General features: G+C 41.2%; 2 protein-coding genes across 2 annotated transcripts; both read left to right on the top strand.

Moving 5' to 3' along the window:
• The first annotated feature begins 649 nt into the window (after positions 1–649).
• On the top strand, positions 650–1,600 carry LOC136747313 (olfactory receptor 52J3-like). The gene has a single exon (XM_066700251.1). The coding sequence runs from the start codon at positions 668–670 to the stop codon at positions 1,598–1,600; it is 933 nt and encodes a 310-aa protein (XP_066556348.1). The 5' UTR covers positions 650–667.
• A 16,935-nt stretch (positions 1,601–18,535) lies between these two features.
• LOC136747053 (olfactory receptor 4K14-like) lies at positions 18,536–19,486 on the top strand. The gene has a single exon (XM_066700007.1). It carries the CDS (start codon positions 18,554–18,556, stop codon positions 19,484–19,486), a length of 933 nt encoding a protein of 310 aa, XP_066556104.1. The 5' UTR covers positions 18,536–18,553.
• The last annotated feature ends 1,194 nt before the right edge of the window (positions 19,487–20,680 follow it).

The following is a 20,680-nucleotide window of genomic DNA, read 5'->3' as shown; positions in this document are numbered from 1 at the left end:
TATATCTAATTTAATTGTGATTGGCGTGTGGGTCAATGTTATGAGGTGCTCCAGGACTAACCACTGTATATTACATAGCTGCACGTTGCTTTTCTATCCTATGTATTTACAGTGCATTTTTTGATAATTTGAAATACTCAAAAGGCATATCTTCTCTTACACAAACCTGACACTTCTGTACCTATATTTCATACACACACTTTCTAGTAAATAAAAACCCAGCTTGTTTTAATAATTCTATTTGTGATGTCTTCTAACTCTGGCTAATTAACCCAGTATTACAGAGCCACAGTCTCAAAGGTCTGTTTTCAGGCTGCAAATCTCAGTAGCCTCCCTCCTGAAGGAGCTCTATATATAAAGCGTAACACTGAAGTGCAGACTAAGGAACAGAGACTTATGCTCTCTCTGCAGCAACCCTTTCACAGATTAACAAGTATGTATTTTCATCACTCATATCAGTCAAGTAGAAAATCTAGAGAAACAACAGAAGACCAGAATGAATTCAAACATTATGGTTCATTGCAGTGCTTGTTATATTGCAACCGTATTATTGTTATTGTATTTGCACTTAATTGATCTTCTACTTATGTATGAAGGGACTCCTTGGTACTCTTTGCTTCTTTAGGTACAGGTTTATTTATATATTCCTGGAACATCCCTTACTGCAATGCAGAACTCGTCCAGCGTTACACTCTTCACACTCCATGGATTAAACGAGACGGCATCTCATAAATACATATTTTTTGCTTTTACTCTTTTGGCTTATCTTTTGATATGTCTGTTCAATATGACACTGATCATTACAATCATTATTGAGAAAACCCTCCATGAGCCTATGTACATCTTCCTCTGTAACCTGTGTGTCAATGGACTGTATGGAACTGCTGGTCTGTATCCTAAACTCCTGGCTGACTTCCTCTCTGACTCTCATCAGATCTCATACTCTGGATGCTTGACTCAAGCAAATGTGATCTACACATCTGTTCTGTGTGAATTTACCATTTTGATAATAATGGCTTATGACAGGTATGTGGCAATATGCAAACCTTTACAATATCATTCTATTATGACAGCTCGAACTATCAGCAAGTTTCTGTTGATTTCTTGGATTCTTCCTTTCTGTGAAACAACATTTGCGCTATTTTTAACTAACAGACTCCCACTGTGTGGATCTCACATTGATAAACTGTACTGTGAAAACTGGTCAATTGTAAAGCTGTCTTGTGTAGACACAACTATTAACAATGTCTATAGTTACATTGTAATACTTATACATGTTTCTCAAGCACTTTTTATTGTATATTCTTATATCCACATTGTTAAGGCTTGTGTAAAGTCTAGTGAAGAGATTAGTAAATTCATGCAGACCTGTTTGCCCCATGTAATATGTTTAATCAACTTTACAATTACTGTGGTCTTTGATATAATGTACAGTCGATATGGTTCAAGGAACATCCCACAGGCTCTTCGCAATTTCCTGGCAGTGGAATTTCTACTCATCCCTCCCCTTTTAAATCCCCTCATATATGGCTTGAAACTGAATCAGATTCGCAGGAGAGTTATGAGGGTGTGCAGCAGAGAAGTGCATAGTCTGAAGTAAGGGACATACAATATTAGTAAAATCTGAATTTGTAAACAATAAATTATTTGGTATGTTTGGTATGGTATATGATTTCATATATATATTTGCAATCAGATTTAGGCAGGTAAAATTGTTCAGTTCAATTGTTTATTAAACAATAAGCTGCAAACAAACAAACAAAAAAACATGTGCTCCACATAATAACAAAACCAGGTGTCAAGAGTGTGTGTATCTTCATTTGTATGTGTGTGCGTACGCACCTGTGTTTGCATGGGTATGCTCAATTTGGACTTGGGCACTTTTGCAGGACAAACTGTAAGTTAACTCAAAACTCAGTAACTCAGCTCAAACCACAGTAACAAAAGAATAAAGACCTGCTCCAAACAGCAACAACATGGCAAAAAAAAAAACATGTCCTCACCCTCTGCCATCTTTCCATCAAGTAACCTCAATCTCGTGTGTTTTTATTCCCCTGCAGCAAAGTCACAGGCATCATGCAAATGTACCTCATTACATAGTATGTTATAGGCTAATTTTCTATTACAAATAAAATAAAACCTTCTGGTTAATATAGGATATGATATACACTTCTGGTCAAATTCATTGTTGCAACAGTGATAAGTCTACTAAATTTGAGAAAATAGAAGATATGGAAATGTTCCTTCTTGAGTGTTGTGACAGATGACAGCTGTTCATCATCTGCATGTTGCTCACAGACCTGTGATAGTGTTACCTTGACACACACAAATGCACACGCATGCTGTATTGTATGAACTGTAAGTAACAGTTTAATGTTCAGCTAATAAAAGCATGATGTTTTTCATAAATGTGAAATCAGTCCTTTTATTCCTGTAATAACATTGGCCATCTGGGTTTATAGTTTGCTAACACTTTTCTATATTTACATTAGTTATTGTTTATATTAACTGAGCAATGCACCGTGCTCATACAAGTTATAAAACCCGTCCAATTAGAAAAATAACATGCGTAAAGCTAACTTCCATTGTTTAAAAAAAGTTAATGTAGCGAATGATTGTAAAATTAATATACAAGTTATCAAACCTGTCTAATTGTATAAATTCTGGAACATGCTGCTTTATATGCAGTTGGGTCTCCCGATGAACGACCTCAAAACTACTCGCTATCCATTTACTATTTACTAACATTAATGCCAGTTCTCAGAAAGAAACACACCATCACGTATTTGTTTCCTCCCTCCTCTTCGTTTTTTTCTCCCACCTTATTTTATAAATGAGAAAGGCGATTGGCCGCATACAAAATGACTGACAAGTCTCTTCTTGCATCAAAATTACTGACAAGTATCTTCTGCAGATGATTGGCTGCATATAATATGATTGACAAGCATTTCCGCTAAAGTGATTGACTGCATACTAAATGATTGACAGTTGCTCCTCCCACATTCCAATGTCCCTGGGTCTGCAGCAGGACATACTCGCAGGCATCAGCACAAGGATTGGTACATGATGTCACCGTCATACGGAAGTGCTTCTGTCTGCTCCACATACAGGTCCGTGTATGGCGGTGGCATCACTTACTGATCCTTAGCACTTGTATTTCAGCCTTGAGCTTGAGGTTCAGAAATGCTTGGGAAAATGTAGCTTGTGTGGACGCTACCGCACTACTTGATCAATAAAAGAGCTTTGCTACTGAAAAGCTATTTGATTCAGAAAACAGCGACACTACCACCATGCTACTGAGAAATGTAGTTAAATTAGTAACGGACGCTACTGCCAACACTGGATTTGAGTATGGGATTTACACCTGTATATATTCAGTTTTGCTCACTGCTGTACGGCTTGATTATATTCACATCTAAACCAGAACAATAATGTACCGAAACACTCTATCGTGTCTGTAAGACTTCACTTCACTGGTCAATTTCCCATCTCAGAATCCTGATATGATGTCCATTAAGCCACTCTGGGTTTGTCCTAGAACTCATAGCACAAACACACATTCCACAGAGCCTTCCACTGTGCTGAGGAGGGAATGGTCTAATTGTGTCAGATGGTAAAATAAACATACAGTTTTCAAATCAGCTGTGTGTTTCATCTCATCAGTTGTAATAAAGTACACTTCAATTTCTAAATTATTTCCACTAGAATGTAAAATTATTCATATTGTCAGCAAAATAAGCTTTATTTTATCCACAAGTACATGTGTTTTGTATATAGTTATTTTTCATGACCTTGAAGAACTGCATTTCTTTCCCTGTGTGTCTCTGTAAACAAGGTCACTGTCTCACTGTGCTACGGTACTGTGCTATAGTTCAACCCTGATACCTAGAAGAACAGGATCTGATAAAAACCAGTTTTCACCAGTAATTTGGGCTTGATACATCGTACAAACCCCCCTTATATTAAACATTACGTATGCCTTAATTCTCCCCGGTTTGACTATATATGGATCTTCCTGAGCAGTTGTCAGGCAGAAACTGAACTTATGCCCCGTTTCCACTGGCGGACGCATCGGACGCTTAAACGGGAGTTTCCACTGGCTAAGCGTCTGGACGCGTCCGTGTTTTGTGGACAGTTAACTTGCTGGTGCTAGACGTGTTCTTAAGCGTCCGTCCCGCCCACTGAGGACACGATTCGCTGTCAGCAGCGGAGGTGTGTGTTTGACTTGTACAGGGAAGAGATCAGATACATTGTGTCGGAAGATATAATCTCAAATGCCGTGTGCGATCATGAAGAAATTACAGTTTTATTAGCAGCATGGAGTGAAATCCATGTACAGAAACAATGACTGCTTACACTTAATATCCGAGTGCATTAAAAACGTTGATTTCACAGGACCGGTGCAGTGCCTGACTAGTTAAAATAAACTGAAGGATAATCGGATCGTAGCAGCCGATATTCTTATTTTTCATGAATAACTGGCCGGTGTTTCAGGCTGTGTTTTGTGAATGTGTGCAGGACAATCCGCAGAGACAGTCAGTGTGAAGGCGAACACGATTCAGTTAACGTGCCCATTTACAAGTTAAATTAATGAATAAATAAATACAGCAGATCTGGGTTTCCTCTAAAACATTAAGGACTGGTTTAATAAACGCGTCCATAAACGCCATGATTGAGATAAGCACACTTTAGTTCAATTATAACCTGCTATATTGTAGCTGGATTATTAATCGTTAAATGTGTGTATTTTGTTTCAACTGTAACTTGCGCTGGTTAAGGAAGTCTGATAAGTAAATTATAGATAATACGGCAAAAAGTATTGTTTGCAGTTACAAATCTGTAGTAAGAGTAATAAATTAAGGGAGTCACAGTATGCCGTTTAAAATACATATATACTAGCACAAATGATGACGATAATAATAATAACACATATTTTCTATTTATTTTATTGTTGCACATGGAAACGTATTCTTATGAGGATGTGCTTGTCTGAATATAATGTTGTCTCTACACGTTTAGCTCTTCCTAATATCTCTGAACAGAAACGTGTATTTATTATGCTGTTTACAATCATGTAAAGCACAAAGAATAAAACAGACACAAAAGTCCTCTCCACGTCAAGCTGTATCGCTTGTAGTGTTGATCTCTGTCTCTGTTTTTAAAATGAAACAAACCAAACCCACAGTCGCTGCTCCTCCCATAAGAGGGACGGATTCACAGCGGCCTAGTTTTGCAAAAAAAGCTCTGGGATGCGTCTGAGGACGGACGCGTCCGGCACGGCATGGCATGACATGACGCTTAAGCCAGTGGAACCGAGGCATTACACTCATCACGGGACAAGACATGTGGAACCTGTTATCTTTCTCTCCTGTCTGGTCTGCATAAAAGTGCCTGTAGTTTGTAACTTCTCTAAGACTGTTCTTGAGATTGCCTCTTGAATCTCTTCCTTGCAGCTGCTCGTAATAAAAGCCTTTGATTGGAAATATACACCGATCAGCCATAACATTATGACCACCTGCCTAATATTGTGTAGGTCCCCCTTTTGCCACCAAAACAGCCCTGACCTGTTGAGGCATGTACTCCACTAGACCTCTGTAGGTGTGCTTTGGTATCTGGCACCAAGACGTTAGCAGCAGATCCTTTAAGTCCTGGAAGTTGCGAGGTAGGGTCTCCATGGATCGGACTTGTTTGATCAGCACATCCCACAGATGCTCGATTGGATTGAGATCTGGGGAATTTGAAGGCCAAGTCAACACCTTGAACTCGTGATTCATCAGACCAGGCCACCTTCTTCCATTGCTCCGTGGTCCAGTTCTGATGCTCACATGCCCATTGTAGGCGCTTTCAGCAGTGGACAGGGGTCAGCATGGGCACTCTGACTGGTCTGTGGCTATGCAGACCCATAAGCAACAAACTGCAATGCACTGTGTGTTCTGACACCTTTCTATTAGAACCAGCATTAACTTTTTCAGCAATTTGAGCTACAGTAGCTTGTCTGTTGGATCGGACCACACGGGCCAGCCTTTGCTCCCCACGTGCATCAGTGTGCCTTGGCCGCCCATGACCCTGTCACCGGTTCACCGCTTTTCCTTCTTTGGAACACTTTTGATAGGTACTGACCACTGCAGACTGGGAACACCCCACAAGAGCTGCAGTTTTGGAGAAGCTCTGACCCAGTCATCTAGCCATCACAATTTGGCCCTTGTCAAAATCGCTCAGATCCTTACGCTTGCCCATTTTTCATGCTTCTAAGACATCAACTTTGAGGACAAAATGTTCACTTGCTGCCTAATATATCCCACCCACTGACAGGTGCCATGATAACGAGATGATCAGTGTTATTCACTTCACCTGTCAGTGGTCATAATGTTATGGCTGATCATTTTATATGTATTTGAATATATTAGTGATCTCAGACTTTGAATGATCCAATTCTAGCACCCAGGTAATTAGTACTGGGTTACATTACCATGTATTTTACAAACATAAATAAAATACTGTTTGTGTATGCTCTGCATTTCTGTACAATAAGACGTTGCATTTTCATCCCTATATTTTTCAGAGAAAGAATCCCCATGGTGCCATGGGCTTACATTTACGTATGTTTGAGGAATCTCTGATTGAAAATGTCATCCTGACTCTAATAGCTCACAAGATTGGTGATTTGTATGAAACTGGTGATTCTAATGTGAAATCAGTAGTTGAGAAATTAGTGGAGGCCCACCCCAATGTGCTCAAGAGAATGCTGTATAAAGAGTCACCACCTGGTGAATCTGCTTTTACCACTGTCCAAAAAGTTCTGCAGAGTTCTTTTGAGAATACTATCCCTTTCATGACCAAACCCAATTTCTACACTGTGCTAGACAGAATAGCTGTGATCTGTGCCACAGCCCTTACCAATAAACAAGTAGAGGGAGTTGCTAGTCCAGTACAGTTCAGCTGTTTCTTCCTGGGTGCTGTAGGTGTTGGGGATGGGAGATCATTGGTCACCCGTGTCAGTATCTAATCTCACTGTCTACTTCTGACCTGATACCTTGTTGCCATGTTTAGAGCTGTCAAAATAAAAGACTGACATTGATGCATATTTTACTCCGAGTCTCATTTTTGAATGTCTTTACCTTTCTTTTTCTTCTATTTTAATTTATTTGTATCATTTGTATTACTGTATCATCCCAAACCTAATCATAAGGTTAGGTTATCGATATCGCTACAAGGAAGGCTCTTAAACATTACACCCCCTTATTCTATTTTAATTTATTGTATTTTGCTAACACTGTATCATCCCAAACCTAATCATAAAACATATAACCTAAAATAATAATAATAGTAATAATAATAATAATAATAATAATAATAATAATAATAATAATAATAAGTTTAACCTCTTAAACATTACACCCCCACACCAACAGGGTGGGGTAGTGGTGACCTGTTGTCAAGATAATCTTGTTCCTTACCAAGATGTCTGTGTGGCTGTGGGCCCTACAACCAGGGAAGGAGAGGTTCCGGTTCAAAGGGCAATCGGGGGTAAGGTGGGACTTCCGGTCCATGGGTACCGGGAGGCGGGACATCCGGCTGTCACTTCGTGGGAAAGTCACATTCCTACTACTTGTGTAAATTGGAATTTGTAAAATATATTATGCTTTGAATTGCACTGTATTATTGCACATTGTATTGCTCTTATATTTTGTAAGTTGCCCTGGACAAGGTTGTCTGCCTTTGAAACAAATAATAATAATAATAATAATAATAATAATAATAATAATAATAATAATAATAATAATAATAATAATAATAATATATTGAAGAACCTGTATTGGAAAGTTGAAGAAAGTGTTTTGTAGTAACTATATAATGTTTTATATTAATACTAGCATTAGAAATAATAGCATGTACAAATTGAGCAAATTTGATTGATCAGGCTAGCAAAAGTCAACAAGGTACATTTGTAAGAAATTCTTCTCTATGATAAAAGGACCACATAGTGGATAGATAGCCCACATCTGTTTGTTAAAAGTCTGTTGTGGACTTAATTGCTTTTCGTGCCAGGAAGGAGATGTTACAGTGAGGCCTGGCCCCTGAGCAGGAGCGACTGATTGCCTAGGGTCTGTCAGACACGGTAGTAGGCACTATTCAGTCGGCGAGAGCTCCCTCTACGAGGTCGCAGTATTCCTATCACTGGCAGACATTTAGCACCTGATGTCACCTGGCGGTCAAGACCCAGTTCATTGCCCTATTGGCGTCATATTGCAATTTGTACAGGAACTGTTGGACCAGGGCAAGTCCCCGTCCATGCTCAAAGTATATCTGGTGGCCATCTCTGCATGTCATGTCCGGATTGATGGTGAGCCTCCTGGGTCTCATTTTCTGGCTGTGTAGTTTCTAAATGTACGCCATGGAGCGAGGGGACCACTGCTGTTGTCCTCCAGTGGGGGGCACTTGAGTTTCTCCTGTGCCCCGTGATGTACATAGTACGTTGTCATGACATGGTCAAGCTGTGCTAGTGGAGCAAGCGGCCAGCGCTTTGATGTCCCACGTGTGGTGCATGAGCAGGCTCCTGCACCCAGTGATGTATAGTTCGTTTGTACGAAATCTAATTGTCAGCACAATAGAGATCTTCCACTCTGTACTATTCAGTTGAGTTGGATGCTCCGGTGCTGTGCGCTGACAGCATGAAGGTCTTGCTGTCACGCGATATGTACATATTGTATATTGTTGTTCAGCTCGGCTACTCTGTTGACTAGCCAGCTATGTATTCTGTTTTTTCATTGAGTCTGTGGCCCCGCTCCTATTGGATCAGGGGTCCACTGCCATGATAATTCACGGAGGCTGCACAAGTTGCTTGATTGCCCGCGCCAGATATTGTGCAAGTTGATTAGACCTTGCTCCTAGCTGCACTAGTAGAGCAGCCGGCCTTGCTATTGTGAGTGGAGGGTGTAAGAGTTGACCTCTGTAGCCCCACCTTGTGTATGTTGATTCTAGACAGTTCACGGGAAGAGCATGACTACGGTCCTCGCTCCTGGGCGAGGCTCCTAGCGGTACACCTCGGGGCAGGCTCCCTTATCAGCTCGCTGCCTCCTCCCTTGCAACAGCTTGGTTATACAGTAACCCTGGTTATCTGAACAAGGAAGCACTGCCCAAGGCTTACAAGGTCACGCGGGAGTCCTGGCTCCCCGCAAAAGAGGACGAACCTGCACTGACATCACGTTTTATGGAACAGGATGTGGGAAGGGACCTATTCTGAGTGACGCGTGCAGGGGCCAATGGCAGCTTTGATAGAGTGACGTTTCGATCAGGTTCCTACGGCAGTGCGCAGAAACCCCTCCCCCTTGGGCAGTGCTTCCTTTTTCAGATAACTGGGGTTGCATATGCAACCTATTGTTATAGCCCTAGCTCAGGCAGCACACCTCCCAGAAAAGGTACCAGTAGTAAAAGTGAAAGCTCATCAGAGTCTCTCTGCACCCGTGGGAATCACTTTGCAGGCCTAGCTGTGAAAAAGGCAGCAGAAACAGGCATTAATGTGACATTAGCAGGATTCCCCTGCTCTACTAAACTTGAGAGAATTCTAAAACCAGAAATTACTGACCTCGCACAGCTACAGAAAGACTGTGAGGAGGATTAATTACAAGAGTGTGTCAAGGGAGGTGCAGTGTACTCAGACAGTTTGTGGCGTAGTCCTGACTTACAATTTGCATTGGCATCCCAGTGTATTAGGTTGACACTCCTGGACCAGTACCATGGTCCAGCTCACATGGGTCATAAGGCCATGTTAACACAACAGCGTGAACACTGGTGATGGCATGGCATGGGCAGGGACACTGCAAAGTGGTGTCAACAGTGTATTCCCTGCGCACAAGTAAACCCAGGTAAACTAATTAAAGTCACCTAATCGCACCATCCACGGCCTAGGGGCTGGTGGGAAAACATTCAAATTGACTTTACAGGACCCCAGACAAAATGCCATGGGAAGTCCTATTGCCTGGTAATAATAATTTCACAAAATGGGTTGAGGCCTTCCCCTGCAGAGACTGCTCTGCCACCACTGCCGCATGAGTCCTAATGACTGAGGTTACACCCCGCCGGGGTGTGCCCCATCAAATGGACTCGGATCAAGAAACTAATTTCATCAGTAAAGTAATGAAGGAAGCATGTTTGCTGCTAGGGGTATAACAACGATTTCATATACCTTATCACCCTCAGAGTTTTGGCTTAGTGGAGCGCACTAACCGGACAGATAAAAATTATAATCCAGGAGAACTGTGTACTAAACCTCTATCTTTTCTCATTCCTAGGAAAGCAACAGTTGTGGATTTCCTGACCTTTGAGCGTCAATTCCCTAACTATTAAAGATTTTGTCCCCCTACAGGTACTAAGAGATAATCCAGCATGAAGATGGCTGTGTACACCACAGTATTTGGACCTATCTGCCTGTCCATAGCTGAGTCATGGACAGATAACAAATTCATCCAAATGACAAGCACCTAAGCATCAAGGGACCTATTGGGTGTGTAGCATGTGGGAATATTGGGAACTTCCCTGTAAGTTCACCGGTTCTTGTTATATAGGGTATGTTGTGCCAGCTATGCGCCACACCAAAGATAAATACCTTCCAGATGCAGAACAATTTACTCACTTTAAGATTGAGATAGGGGAAGGGGGCCTCCATACTATTCCCTATGTATGAGCAGAGCAATACAAAAATTAGATTAATAGCTAGTATATTAGAAACTGTAAGAAACACCACAGGGAGGGACATGTGCCATTATAGGACGGGAATGCTGTACCTACATACCAGATAACTCAGAACATATTGATAATCTTATAGAGCACATTAGGAAAGCAACTACAAAGATACACCAGTCCACATGAGGGGGAACCCCCTGGGAATGGCTTGCTGACACCTGGGTATGATTCTTCTGCATGGATTGATAACTGTAGTCATTATTGTGTTATGCCTGTATGTTTCTTTTTTATGCCTTAAATGCACTGTTCAAAGAACATCTTATAATGGATCTTCTCCTGAAAGGTCACTCTGGTCCATGTGATGCCCTCAGAACATTCTGCACATTCATATTGATGGGCACACACCTATCGCCCACAGCCCACAGGTTTCTGCCAGTTTTGTGGGTTTCCAATTCTTCTCTCAAAGTTTGAAGATGTTACCTCATTGTCCATCCTGCTGAAATCTGATTGCCCCCCTGAGTGACCCCCCCCCAGTCACTCAAAAATTTTAGTATAAATAATACGTTAGTTTTTTTTACCAAAGTTGTCCATTTTGAGTGTATACCGCCCGGAAAAGATGCAAGTGAGCTTGCCAGAAAATTGCGGAGTGGCAACCCAGGCCAATGGTGTGGGAGGAGAGCATGAAGGTGCATAAGTATCCTCAGGCTGTGCCATAGGAGTGTTTGTATGGTCAGGACTCTCAGGAGCATGATGCGTTGCATTCCATACCTTACCATCTGACAGATGAAAGGCAGCTGTGCATTTCTTTGCAATGATCTAGTAGGGCTAGATCATTAAAGTAGAGTAAACTTGGCGTGTCCCCTTTTGAGTATTCCTGGCTTATGGTTGTGCACAAAAGTTCCAACCTGTAATGAAGGAGGTTTTGCACCATGGCGTTGGTCTGTGTATTCCTTGATGCGTTCCTGTTTCTGTTGGATAAACTGTTTCATATTGGAGTTTTGATTAATGGGTGTTTTGATTAAAGACAGTACTTTAGCACTCTGTTGAATCTCTCAATTTCCCCATTGGCCTGTGGGTAATATACAGAGCTTTGGCAATGTTTAATGTCACTGTCAGTCAAAAACTTTAGAGACAAATTTAGTTGATTTCTAACTTCTCCCAAGCTGCATTGGGAGTGGGCACAGGGTGCAATGGAGCAGCTTGTGTGATGGCAGTCTTTTAATGCTGAAGGCAAGTGACGTAGGACTTAATGACAGCTTCAACTTGAGAGTGCATGCAAGGCCACCAATAAAGATCTCTGCTGCTTCATTCTCACAATTCCTTAACAGCAGCCATGAGACAGCTAAATGAGTCTTGATTGTAAGTTTGTTGGTACAATTACAGAATGAGTGCCACGAATTATACAACCATCTTGTATTGCATGTGTTGTCTGTATCTGGAAGTAGGGCATGATAGCAGGGTCCAGGCCTTTTGAACTGTGTGGCCACCCTTTTGTGATGTAGGCTTTCACCTTTTGCAGCACAGGGCATGAGCTTGAAGAGCTCTTGAATTATTCAGCAGTAACAGCAGCAAAGTCAGATACCAGGGCAATCATTTTAATGTCTAGGTCCTGGTTGAGCTCATTGTCAGGAAGCGGCAAGCATGATAAGCAATCAGCAGTAACGTTTTCACGTCCAGGTTAGTATTCAATGTTTAAATTGAAACATAACAATTGCACAGTCCATCTCGTAATTCTCATACCTGCTCGTCCAAGACCCTTGGTGGAAAGCAATGTTGGAAGTGGGCTATGGTCCATCCGTAGAATTAACTTAAGAATTAAGCTTGTGCACCATGTGGAGGAGGAACATGTGTGACGACAGTCACATGGTTTGGGTTAGGGTGTAGGCCCGTTTCAGAGATTACATGACCTAGAAAGGAAAGTTCAGTCTTCCTGAAGTGATATTTGTCCCCATTAAGTTTTAACTCATTATTGTGAAGACGATGTAGCACAGCTTGTAGTCGTGTCTTGTGTTCCTCAGGCGTATTGCCATAGACACTTATATCGTCCAAGTAACACTGAACGTCATCCTGTCCTGCCAGTATTTGAGATATAATCCTCTGAAATGTACTTGGAGCTGATGCAAGACCATAGAGAACCCTGGTTAAACGGAATAGTCCTACATGGTTATAAAAGCAGTGGTAAGCATTTTGTAGAACAATGGTAGAAAACATCTTGGCTCCCCTGAGTTCAGCAAAAATGTCCTCAATGTGTGGTAGAGGGTGGCTGTTGATCACTACAGCCTTATTCAGTTCATGAAGGTCTACAAAGACTCTCTCCCGACTTATTTTGAATGACCACTAGAGGAGACACCCAGGCACATGAGTCTATTTTCTCAATGATGCCCTCTGTCTCAAATCTCTGTAGTTCTGTAGCAGATGACATAGTTTTTGCTGAATTGGTAACAATCTTGACCTTGTGCTCAAAGCCATCAGCCACACCTACATTTTTAGATGTGTCTGTATTAACCACAGAGGTTTGGTGCACACACTCACTTGGGGTAGTAGCAGGAAAAATGCATCCATCTGAAGTGCAGTAAAGAGATCCATTCCAAGCAAGGGTGTTCCAGATGGCACAATGTAGAAATCTGTTGCTGTGCAGTGATTGGAATGTGTGACATTAAGGATAAGGGATCCAAGCATTGGAATAGGCTTCTGCATGTAAGTCACCAAACGCACTTTGGACTCTGTTATTGGTGTGTTTTGGAAATATTGCCTGTAAATGTTGTACCCCTGAAAGTAGAGATGACTGTGAGAACAAGACTCAGCACAGTGTTTCCTCAACAAAGGCTTTATCATGAATGAGGAAAAACCGCGAGAGCTCCCCCTACTGCATACTTGCAGGCATAACTAATCAATCCTGGTGGATTAGTTTCTACCAATCGATAAATGATATAGGAAAATTATATTTTTAAGAAAACAGCATGAATTCACTCCAACCAACTAACATAAAGCATATGCATATACTGTTAATGGCATAATGTGCACTGATTGGATTTCTAGTCTTCCCAATAATTGCAAAGTTTACCTGGGCCTCCTCGGGGTGTAAAGTTTTTGACAAGTACTCGATCACCTGGCTGGAGCACAGAACTTCTCACCTTGCTGTTGCAATGTTACTTGCTATTTTCTATGGACTTCTGAGCACTTTTTCTTGCAATCTCATAGGCTTCTTCCATTCCACATTTCCACTTTTCTACATAATCTCTCAGATTACTGCCACTGGTCTCCGAGTTCAACCCAAAAAACATGTCGACTTGTAGTCTTGGAGATCTCCCATATGACAAGTAAAATGGACTTGTGTTTTTGTGAGTGTTTTGAGCATTTGCAATAGCGTTCTATTAAAACACTCCAGCTGTCCATTCCCTTGCGGGTAGTAGGGCATCATTCTGGAGCCGGCAACACCGCAGTGCTTCTGTAACTGTTCAAAAAGTTGATTCTCAAATTCTCCACCTTGATCATGGTGAATACGAGAAGGAAAGCCAAACTTTAAAGCAAAATCATTAAAGATGCGGTCTGCAGCAGTCTTGCTTGAATTAGATGTGGTTGCATATGCTTGGGCAAAGCAAGTAAAATGATCTACGATGACTAGAATATACTCGTATCCTCCTTTGCATCTGTCGAGATGGAGAAAATCAATCGAGACAAGTTTGAAACGCAGAGTGGTCACAATACTTGTTAGTGGTTCTCATGTTCATGACAGGGCTTTTTCTGTTTTAGACAGGCACAGGCTTTTGTGATGTAGTACTCAATGTCAGCTTGCATATATGGCCAAAGAAATGGTCACGCACAAGGGATGTGGTATGATCAATGCCTTGGTGGCCCATCTCATGGAGTTCTCTAAGCACTGTAGCTTTGTATTGCTCAGGTAGGACTAATGTGTGCGGGCTATTGCGCTGCAGGATACCATCATCATCCAATATTAGTTTCTCCCACTCATGAAATAGGCACTTAGCTTTAGCACTGAGTGTTTTAAGCTCTTTTACTGGTGGCATAGATCCTGACTGTTTACATTTAAGAACGGGACTAATACTCTGATCATTCTTTTGTGCATCTCTCAATTCCTTTTTGTCATAAAGGGGGTTGGCTATATGGGAAAAGTCACGAATATATTGCCTGTAGTAGCTCAGTAGGCCTAGAATTTTCCTAAGCTCACCTACATTTTTTGTCTTTTTGTCTTTAAGAGCTCTTGACAGCTTCAGTATTGGCGGGATCAACTTTACTCCCCTCAGACTATTCTACCTAAGTAGCGGACTTCAGATTTGAAAAGGCCACACTTACTTGGCTTCAGTTTAATGCCATGCTCTCTGAGGCATTACAGCACTGTTCTTACATCATTGGCATGGGATTTGAAGGTTTTGCTGATAACCAAGGTGTCGTCGAGGTATGGTATGCAGATTTCATCCCTGAGATCTTCCAAGCACTCTTCCATACAACGCTGAAAGGCTGCAGGGGTATTCATCAATCCAAACGGGACCCTCACCCATTCATATAGCCCCTAGGGGGTCACAAAAGCAGTCATAGGCTTGCTATCCTTTGCCATAAACCCCAGGTTATATGCTGTTCTCTGATCCAGTAGGGTGAACCAAGAGTTACCTCCAAGGCTGTCCATGATGTCCTGAACTCTGGGGATGGGTTGGCGATCTGGATGTGTCTTCCGATTTAAGTCTGTGTAATCAATGCAAAGTCTGAGACTGACATATTTTGTCCTGACGCACACTATGGGGGAAGAATACAGGGAAGTAGACTTCTCAACCCAGCCTTGTGTTTTGAGATCCTGCAAATACTCCTTCATCTCACGCTAAAAGGGATTGGGGACAGACATATATGTGCATGAGACTGGCTCAGTATCTTTCAGTGTGTGGAAGAAACTAAGTCTTCAATCAGGTTGGAACGTTCATTGCAATTGCATTTATTACATGTGACGTGGAGAGGAACAGTGAATCAAGAAGATACCAAAGTTGCTCTGATTCCATGCTAAAAGTCAGAGCTTTTTATACACAGAAGACAAAGATCTGGTTACAATTAATAAGTCATTACTATGTTATCTTAAAAGATTGCTAAGCAGAATATATTAGAGGACAGAGTCGATAGGTCAATACTAGGATTAGGGAGCAGACACTCAAATCATACTGTTTGGCATCTTCTCCAAGATGCTAATTGAAAATAACAAACAGGGTTCAAACTACCTTCTGGCCTGGCTATTGACTTGACCTTATCTTTCTTAAGTATACATGAAGTAAACCATTTGTGAGAGGAATTTCCTACCACAAGTGCGATACTCAATTGTAGGTTTTTAATACAACTAATGTCATTATCTGACCATGAAAATGAATGTCACTCTTCTCTGAGCATCTGCTGTACAATCTGTCTCTCTTGTTCACTCAGGTGACTAAGGTCAACAGGCGGTTCCCACACATCTTCAGTGGTTGCAGCATTGAGAGCCATATCAGTTTGAACACTGTGAACAGCAACAGGAGATGCTGAGGAGGTGGGAATGCCTAAGATGCTGGTAGGAAAGACTGTTTTAACTGGCTGTACCGTTCCAATTAGTGTTTGCCCTCTTAACATGACGTCATGATCGGTAGCATTATACACAATAATGTATATGTGGGGTGAAGTACATTTTTTTAGTTTAACTACGGTCTCACAGAACTCAAGTCCTTCTGCCCACTGAGGATTAATATCTGGCTCAAAGATGAGAGTTGAGTCATCTTTGAAAGGCTGTGAGTACACACGACACTGGATTTGAACACTGCTGTGTTTTGGGACAATTACTGATTCTTTTGCTGTTTTGACTGCATATTCACAAGGCTGCTACGTGCCAATCAGTTTAATTAAGGCATTGACTTTGTTTTTCTTAAGGCTGGGGAAGGCTGCTCTCACGGTTTGATTCAACTGACCAATACTTTTGCTATGTGACTGCTCCTGTTCCGTACACTTTACAATCTGCTCAATTGCATTAAAGCCCATAATGTGGTGTAAGAGATGTGTACCTTTCATGACGAGCACTGGGATTACTAACTCATCTGAGTGGGCTGCTTCAAAAGCGAGCTTGAAAGTGACTTCAATCCATCCTGTGTATGGTATGTTCATCCCATTTGCAGCCACAAGTGTCAGCGCATCAGGCGTATCCAGGATCTCTGAAACATTTCAGGTAAATACTAATTTTTCCACAGTTCATCAATGATGCACACTTGAGAGCCGGTATCCCATAGAGCTTGAACCCTCTTGCCCTGCAAATAACATTCAACAAGACATTGCCTTGCCACTAATGACGCAACAGTGGAGTGCAAGTTTACTTGGGCAGGAGAAAAAATGTGAGCACTAGCTTTCATACACGAAAAATGTTTATTTGGTTTTGGCAAATGAGCACAGTCTCTTTTGTGGTCAGCCCAGTGACATGTCTGACATGTTTTAGAGCAGTACAGAGTTATTTTACATGCAGAGCACTGTTTCAGTCTTTTGCTTCCATTCAAAATTCCACAGTTGGCACATTTTTGGGTCTGATAAACAGCTCTGATTACTCCCTGTCCCGCGGCGGTAACCACTGTGTGTTTAAAGCACCCTCGTTGGATGGTTTTATCCCTCTGCTATGACAGCCTGCTTAGAAATGCTCACTACTGCCACACCTATAGCAATGAGTGCAGCGGTCCTCTATTAATCTTTGCTGACAGTTAAAGCATCTCCTAGTTGAAGCTCGGGGAGTAGCTGGGTGAAACTGCCCAAGGGGGTGTTGGGGTTGGAACTGCACAGGCTCTCTGGCTTGGCTGGGGCTGTGGCTTGGCCAGTACTCACGGGGTGCAGTAAGAATGTGGTGAGGTGCAGATTCTCTATCAGATACTCTTGTGACAGGTGCAGGGCATGGCTGTGGCATAAAAATGGGCTACTCCATTGTTTCTCTAATCTTCAATGAAGCAACATCAGTCCTCAGTTCTTTGAATTAAGCATTCAGAGCAGCTGAAAAAGTATTGCCATCAACTGTAAACATGTAGAAGATTAACTGAGTTTCAGCTACAAAGCAGTGGATTAACAGAACTTTTATCAGAAATGTCTGTATCAGTAAGAACCAGAATGTAATTATCAAACAGGCAAATCCAAGAATTAAACAATATTGTTGTCACACCCAGGGTTTGGAGGAATGCAGGAGGCAGCGAAAGTGCAAGCAGAGCCATCCTCGTCACCAATATGTTCAATGTTTGTAAATAAAAGCTAGGCGGATGGGCATAAACTAAACTGGTATTTTATTGCTGTAACTCTGAACTCTACTGAGATTTTCCTACTTCCTTAGGTAGCATCCTATCCATTCCTTATGACACATATTGCAATACACCACAGTACTACTCTGGTATCTTCCTTAATTAGGACTGTTACTGTACCAATGCAACACTTATTTGTAATATTTTCTACCTAATTAGGGCTAATTAACTGGGCTAATTAACCCAGTATTACAGAGCCACAGTCTCAAAGGCCTGTTTTCAGGCTGCAAATCTCAGTAGCCTCCCTGTTGAAGGAGCTCCATATATAAAGCTTAACACTGAAGTGCAGACTAAGGAACAGGGACTCTCTGCAGCAACCCTTTTTTCAGATTAAGGATCTGTGAGTATTTTCATAATTTGTCTTAGTAAAGAAGATATAGAGTTTATAGAAACAACAGAAGACCAGAATTAACTCAAACACTATGGTTCATTGCAGTGCTTCTTATATTTTTACTGTATTATTGTTATTATATTTCCACTTAATTGATCTTCTACTTATGTGTGAAGGGACTTATTGTTACTCATTGCTTATTTAGGTAAAGGTTTATTTGTATATTCCTGAAACATCCCTTACTGCAATGCAGAACTCGTCCAGTGTTACAGTCTTCACACTCCATGGATTAAATGAGACGGCATCTCATAAATACATATTTTTTGCTTTTACTCTTCTGGCTTACCTTTTGATATGTCTTTTGAACTTGACACTGATCATTTCAATCATCATTGAGAAAACCCTCCATGAGCCTATGTACATCTTTGTCTGTAACCTGTGTGTCAATGGACTGTATGGAACTGCTGGTCTGTATCCTAAACTCCTGGCTGACTTCCTGTCTGACTCTCATCAGATCTCATACGCTGGTTGTTTGACTCAAGCATATGTGATCTACACGTCTGTTCTGTCTGAATTCACAATTTTAACAGTGATGGCTTATGACAGGTATGTGGCAATATGTAAACCTTTACAGTACCATTGTATCATGACATCTGTAAGTATCAGCAAGTTTCTATTGATTTCTTGGATTCTTCCTTTCTGTGAAACAACAATTGCGATATTGTTAACTATCAGACTGCCTCTATGTGGATCTGACATTAACAAACTGTACTGTGATAACTGGTCAGTTGTAAAACTGTCTTGTTTAGATATAACTATAAACAATTTATATGGTTATATTTTAATTCTCATACAAGTTTCTCAAGCACTTTTGATTGTATATTCTTACAACCAGATTATTAGAGCTTGCGTAAAGTCAAGTGAAGAGAAGAGTACATTTCTGCAGACCTGCTTTCCCCATGTATTTACAGTAATCAACTTTACCACAGCTATAGTCTTTGATGCATTGCACAGTCGATATGGTTCAAGGAACATCCCACAGGCTGTACGTAATTTCCTGGCAGTAGAATTTCTAATCATCCCTCCTCTTTTAAATCCCCTTATATACGGCTTGAAACTTAGTCAGATTCGCAAGACAGTTATGCAGTTGTTCAACAGAAAAGTAGAAGCTCAATACTGATCCATATGAGACATAAGTAATGTTTGTAAAATAAATTGCTTTATATATACAGTTAGGTACATTCATATTTGGACAAGGACACAATTTGTATTAATTTGGCTATGTACACCACCAAAATGGATTTGAAAATAAAAAAATGTAGAATTTCATCTTTAATTTGAGGGTAATAACCTCCAAATTGGGTGAACGGTGTAGGAATTACACCCATTTTTATATGTGGTCCCCCCAATTTTAGGGGTTAAAAAATATTTGGACAAACTAACATAATCATGAATTAAATTGTGAGTTTCAATACTTGGTTGCAAATCCTTTGCAGTCAATGACTGTCTTAAGTCTGGAACCCATAGACATCACCAGATGCTGGGTTTCTTCCCTGGTGTTGCTCTGCCAGGCCTGTACTGCAGCTGTATTTAGTTCCTCCAAAAATGGGGGGGACCACATATAAAAATGGGTGTAAATCCTACACTGTTCCCCCAATTTGGATGTATCTACCGTCAAATTAAAAATGAAACTCTACACTTAAAGAACATATTGTTTCCTTTCAAGTCCATTGTTGTGGTGTACAGAGCCAACATGATTAAAATTGTGTTCTTGTCCAAATATTTATGGATCTAACTGTAAATGTGTGTCCCATATGTGACACGTACACTCACCTAAAGGATTATTAGGAACACCTGTTCAATTTCTCATTAATGCAATTATCTAACCAACCAATCACATGGCAGTTGCTTCAATGCATTTAGGGGTGTGGTCCTGGTCAAGACAATCTCCTGAACTCCAAACTGAATGTCTGAATGGGAAAGAAAGGTGATTTAAGCAATTTTGAGCGTGGCATGGTTGTTGGTGCCAGACGGGCCGGTCTGAGTATTTCACAATCTGCTCAGTTACTGGGATTTTCATGCACAACCATTTCTAGGGTTTACAAAGAATGGTGTGAAAAGGGAAAAACATCCAGTATGCGGCAGTCCTGTGGGCGAAAATGCCTTGTTGATGCTAGAGGTCAGAGGAGAATGGGCCGACTGATTCAAGCTGATAGAAGAGCAACTTTGACTGAAATAACCACTCGTTACAACCGAGGTATGCAGCAAAGCATTTGTGAAGCCACAACACGTACAACCTTGAGGCGGATGGGCTACAACAGCAGAAGACCCCACCGGGTACCACTCATCTCCACTACAAATAGGAAAAAGAGGC

Source organism: Amia ocellicauda, chromosome 3, assembly GCF_036373705.1.
Source record: "Amia ocellicauda isolate fAmiCal2 chromosome 3, fAmiCal2.hap1, whole genome shotgun sequence".
NCBI lineage: Eukaryota > Metazoa > Chordata > Actinopteri > Amiiformes > Amiidae > Amia > Amia ocellicauda.
This window is presented reverse-complemented; position numbering and strand designations above follow the sequence as displayed.